General features: G+C 38.7%; 1 protein-coding gene across 1 annotated transcript in view; it reads left to right on the forward strand.

Moving 5' to 3' along the window:
• The window catches only part of aox6 (aldehyde oxidase 6), a 16,700-nt gene extending 12,065 nt beyond the window's left edge, over positions 1–4,635 (forward strand). The window contains exons 24-35 of the mRNA XM_020592182.1: positions 364–450; positions 574–765; positions 880–1,107; positions 1,292–1,387; positions 1,649–1,777; positions 1,969–2,043; positions 2,124–2,176; positions 2,256–2,370; positions 2,468–2,533; positions 3,159–3,347; positions 3,764–3,931; positions 4,377–4,635. Of these exons, the coding sequence (XP_020447838.1) occupies positions 364–450; positions 574–765; positions 880–1,107; positions 1,292–1,387; positions 1,649–1,777; positions 1,969–2,043; positions 2,124–2,176; positions 2,256–2,370; positions 2,468–2,533; positions 3,159–3,347; positions 3,764–3,931; positions 4,377–4,427 (1,449 nt within the window). The 3' untranslated portion in view covers positions 4,428–4,635. The remainder of the gene's footprint in view (positions 1–363; positions 451–573; positions 766–879; positions 1,108–1,291; positions 1,388–1,648; positions 1,778–1,968; positions 2,044–2,123; positions 2,177–2,255; positions 2,371–2,467; positions 2,534–3,158; positions 3,348–3,763; positions 3,932–4,376) is intronic.
• Positions 4,636–5,690: the final 1,055 nt, after the last annotated feature.

Here is a 5,690-nt window from a genome sequence, read left to right on the forward strand (position 1 = left end):
TCAGCAGGATACATCTTTCATGTGGGGCAGAGACTCTGAAAGATGTCCCTTGAATAATCTGACAGGTGACAAGATTATTCAAGGGATAAAATGATGAATACAGAAAAAAAACTGTGCATTTTTTAAAATGTTCTTTCTCTGTAAAGTTACTTCATGCCTTTATAAATTTTTGAAATGAAACAATTTGAGAAGGACACAATTAAAGCTTTTTAAAGGTAATTTATTTGGTTAAAATTCAAACTTTTTATATTTTAAAACTGAATTTTAATGTGGTCAAACTGTTGGTGATTGATCCAGCATGGGAAGATTGTGGTGTTTGTCAGCAAAGATGTGAAGTAATGCTGATTGATTTGATTGTTTCAGGTGGGTTTCATGAATGATGGAAGAATCACGGCTGCTGATATCCAGTACTACACCAATTCTGGCGCCACCGTTGATGAATCTGTGATGGTGGGTAAAAGAGATTTTACTTGTTTCATACAGCATATAAATGTTAGAGAAGATGGTAAGATATATCTGCATTTTCCAACACAAACATAGAAAATGTCATCTCTGATTGTCTTCTTCCTGCAGGTAACTGAGAAAATGCTGCTTCACTTAGACCATGCTTACAACATCCCAAACCTGCGAGGCCGTGCAGCCGCCTGCAGGACCAACCTGCCCTCCAACACCGCCTTCAGGGGTTTTGGCGTGCCTCAGAGCCTCATGGTTGTGGAGAACATGGTCAATGATGTGGCCATGGTGCTGGGACGCCCTGCAGACCAGGTCACATTCCATGTTGTCTTACCACGTCTGATGTTATTCGTCATGTGCAGCCCTTCTCAAAAACTCAGGTGGCAGACAATGGAAAACATTCCTTATTCCTGTTTTCCAATCCAGATTCGGGAGATGAACATGTACAAAGGGCCATCAGTCACCCATTACAAGCTTGAGTTCAGTCCAGAGAACTTGCAGCGCTGCTGGGAGGAATGTAAGCTCAAGTCTGACTACAGCGCCCGTTGCAAAGCCGTCGACCTGTTTAACCAGCAGAACCGCTGGAAGAAGAGGGGAATATCCATTATCCCCCTTAAATACGGCATTTCTTTCACAGACAAGTTTTTCAATCAGGTCTGTTTATTTCAGTTTTATCAGTCATATTTGCTGATATTTTAATGCATCTTTTATTAATACATTAAAATCAAGTAGTTTTAAAAGCAAAACATTGCTAGCTTTAGTCTGTAGTAAAGGTGAAAAGTCTGAAATTCTGTGACCCTGTTAGTGATGTGAATATTTTTCTGTCACTGTGTAAAAGGCTGCAGCTCTAGTCCACATCTATAGAGACGGTTCTGTTCTGGTCACTCATGGCGGGACGGAGTTGGGTCAGGGAGTCCATACCAAAATACAACAGGTGCTGTGACAAAGAATCAGGTCAAAGAACCACTGGCCTAGTATATCACAGGCTTCAAACCCTACTACCAGTAAATTGCATTTACATGTATTTAATAGTCCATGTGTGCTGAAGGCAGGTGGCCATTAAATAGCTAAGTTCGATTTCTTTTTGCCGACATCACCTTCTAGATAAAATGTTGTTCTCTCTTCTAACAGCAAATGTGTCTCAATTTTTAACTGATTCTTTTGACGTAGCTCATTTCTTTCGTTTCACTGTTAGGTGGCGAGTCGGGAGCTTCATATTCCGACCTCCAAGATCTACATCAGTGAAACCAGCACCGGCACCGTTCCCAACACCTGCCCCTCTGCTGCCTCCTTTGGCACAGATAGTAATGGCCTGGCAGTCCAGGTAAAGTCCGCTTCCTACATTTTCTGTTATTTCTTATAAAAATGATAGGATTTTCTGTATTGTCTATTAATATTGCAGATGCTGAATACAAGAGCTTGTATTTTTTTCTTTAATGGAGTGATATTGAAAAGCGACAGTGGCATCAAATCAAATAGTACTCGTATGTTTCATTTACTATTTCTCACTTTCAGAATGCTTGCCAGACTCTGTACCAGCGGCTGGAGCCAATCAGGCAGAAGAACCCCAAAGGATCATGGGAGAGTTGGGTATGATTTCAGAAGCATAGATTAATCCTGAAAATTGGAAAACCTGTACAAGTAGAGGCATGAATTTCTTTTGTTCTCAGGTCAGTGCAGCATTTTTAGAGCGAATCAGTTTGTCAGCCACCGGATTCCACAGGTAAGCGAGACAGACTTAGTCTCACTGAAATAATCAATGAATCAGGAAACAGTGACAGCAACTTCTTGTTTGGCCTCAGGGGTCCAGAGGTTTACATAGACTGGAACAAGATGGAGGGTCGTCCTTACGCTTACTTCACCTTTGCAGCGTGTTGTTCAGAGGTGGAGCTGGACAGCCTCACAGGAGACTACAGGGTCAGAGCACACGCGTTTCATATTTACACCAAACTTTGTCAGACTTTCTGAATTTAAAGTTGCAGCTCAACGGTGTTGTCGTTTTTGCTTGTTGTAGACGGTGAGGACAGACATCGTGGTCGACATCGGCAGAAGTATGAACCCCTCTGTGGACATCGGCCAGGTGGGACTAACCTGTTGCACCAAAGGATCGTGGCGTCTTATTCTAGCAGAAGAACGTGTTTTTACACTTTGCTGTCAGAAAAAGAAAACAATCTGACCTTTTTTTATATATATTACCATAGTTTTCTAATAATTTTAATAAGGCACCGATATGCACATGTAATGTCACGGAAAATGTGTAATCTCCTACTAATGATAAAGAGAGTGAAGACTTCCACTGGCTGTGGACATACAGTGTAGTTACAAATTAAAAGAGTCCAGAGTATTAGGAATATGCTTTCTAACAAATATTTACATGGTTTTAGACAGGTCTCTATGACTTTTTACACTTTTTTCAATTAAATTTCTCTGGAAGTCAACAATGATATATGCAATATTACAATGCTATATCGTTGTCAGACTTCTTTCTTTACAGCTCATATAAATGAGAAAATAAAATAAAACCTAAAAGGAATCTGATGGTTGGAATCACACATTCTAATTAGTTTTTCTTTTTCTTTTGTTTTTTCTCAGTTTAAAGATGAAAAAATTCTTTTTCATACGGTTACATTTCTTCTTTTTGTCTTTTTCTATTATTTGCTTCTTTTCATTCCCAATCCTCAGTGTATTTGTCGTTCCCCTCTCAGATTGAAGGAGCGTTCATGCAGGGTTTGGGCCTCTACACTCTGGAGGAGCTGAAGTTTTCCCCATCTGGGCTCTTGTACACTCGAGGGCCATCTCAGTATAAGATCCCTGCGGTCTGTGACGTGCCACTTCGATTCAACATCTATCTGCTGTCAGACTCGAACAACCCTCATGCCATCTACTCCTCAAAGGTCAGAGGTCATGATGTACAGGTGTACACCTTTATTTTCTTGAATATGCTTCTTTTTTGGTTTTGTTTCATTCAGCTTTTTTTATACATGGCTTACATGTAGTTACAAAACAAAGACTTTTTGACAGGCCTTGATTTTACTTGTACGTAATTAATCATCCACTGGCGAATAGCCCCAGCATTGCAGTTACAAAATGTTCTTGACATTGTTGAATGCAAGTGAAATTTGTGTGCTGCACTGTCTGGTGTTTGTTTAAAGAGACTGTGAGGAGTATGTCTTACATTTAATATGTTTATTCTTTAAGGTAGTAATACAGCTGGAGTTAGTACAAAAATTTATTGGTCACCCCTGACCATTTTTGGATTTCCCCTGTGTTTATGTTGATCAACACAAAAACTCCCAATGATCCTCTGCAGGGTATTGGAGAACCCATCGTCTGTATGGGGAGTTCGGTGTTCTTCGCCATCAAACACGCCGTGGCTGCAGCTCGCTCAGAGTCCCATCTAGTCGGCCCGTTTTCCCTGAACAGTCCTGCGACACCAGAGAGGGCCTGTCTCGCTTGTGCCTCCCCGTTCACTCAGAAGGTAATGATACTGAAATACTTCGGTAGGAATTTAGACCTTCATAAAACACTCTCCACTAAAACTACACTGATGAATTCATGGGATTTGGGGGCTTTTACGGCTTTTGATTCAGTGACAGGAGAAATCCTATGACACATTCAGCCTTCGAAAGAATTATAAATTCACTTGCTGTGTCTGACCCCTTTATATATAGAGGAAGCAACTGTACAAGATTTCATTTATTCTGCCTGAATTTATTACTTTTTTTTTTTTTTTTTAACTTTCCTCATTGTTTTCTGTGTGAGAGTAAACCAAACAAAATGACAGACCAGTAAACTACGACTCATAAAAAAGGAAGACAGTCTGAACTTGCAATGAAAAACTCATTACACCACAAGTATCCGTTGGGAGTTTAACATGCTGGGCATACATCTGTTAATTTTTGTTCATGTTGTTTTGTTTCTAGATTCCAACCAACGAACCGGGATCTTTCAAAGCGTGGGCTTTAAACATCTAAAACTGAAACTGTGTTGTGTTTTTATATAATCAATTTAAAGCTACTCTGGCTTTGAAATAATGTAACTAACAACAATTAACTACTACTACTAACACTTATTTTACTAATACTCTATAAACTACAGCAACTCGTGGGAAGGGTTTCAGAGGAATTTGTGAAGATAAAGAAATGGTGTGATAGCAACTTACTATCTTTGAATTTGGAGAAAACCAAATATATGGTATTTGGGAATCGTAGACTAGATAATGAACTTCAATTGAAAATTGGGGGAGCTAATATAGAACGAGTATATGAAATCAAATTTCTAGGTGTCATGGTTGACAATTTAAGGGGTCAGTTGAATCTAAAAGTTCATGCTATACGTACGACCAAAAAAAGATTTTGTATTTCTATAAGTGGAATAAAACTATGGAATAATTTAAGTGTGGACATGAAAAACAGTACTAGAATCGAGGAGTTTAAATATAAATATAAATGTATGTGTCAATCAAGATACATGCAAGAATAAGAGATTTAATCAAGAATGCAGGAAGGAAACACTCTGTTTTAAATTTCTGTGAATTACTTGTCTGGTGAAGAAGAGAATTACCTATGTTTAGATACTGCTTGCAGCCAATGATGCATGACATTTTTTGTATAAGATGATGTCATGGGGTAGGACTGGATAAGTCTGACTTCTTCCTACTCCATTCAAACATGTACTAGGTATAAGCAAACTGATTCTGAATCAGCATTGGTTGGATTTGTATAATTATGTGTGTTTGTTCTGCATGTTTGAAAGAATAAACCAAATCAAATCAAAATCAAATCAACTATCTTCAGTTCATATTACACATTGTCATTCTCAGTTGTGTATAATGTGAAACAAATATTAATTAGGACTTGATTTTACAAAACATTTGAATGTTTTTGCTTATGTATTTGTCTTGCAGTATCAGTTTTGGCAGTTGACTCAATAAGTGAACAGATGTTGAATTAAATAAGTTTTTTATTGGTTATTGATTAAATAGTACAAATGTGAAGAAATTACAGACTCTGGTGATTGTATCTTCTGTACAAGGACCTGAAATCTTACAGTGGCTAATACAGCCTTTCTTAATAGTCCATAATTATTTGTAACCTATTGCACATTTTAGTGTTGCACGATATACCGGTACTAGTATGGTACCGCGGTACTGCGGCATTTAAAATGGTACTATACTGCATTTGGATGGGACCGGTACTTGCAGCGCCGCCGGCAGCGCCCACCCACAGTGTCCCCCC

This window comes from Monopterus albus, unplaced genomic scaffold, assembly GCF_001952655.1.
Source record: "Monopterus albus unplaced genomic scaffold, M_albus_1.0 scaffold16.1, whole genome shotgun sequence".
In the NCBI taxonomy this organism is placed as follows: domain Eukaryota; kingdom Metazoa; phylum Chordata; class Actinopteri; order Synbranchiformes; family Synbranchidae; genus Monopterus; species Monopterus albus.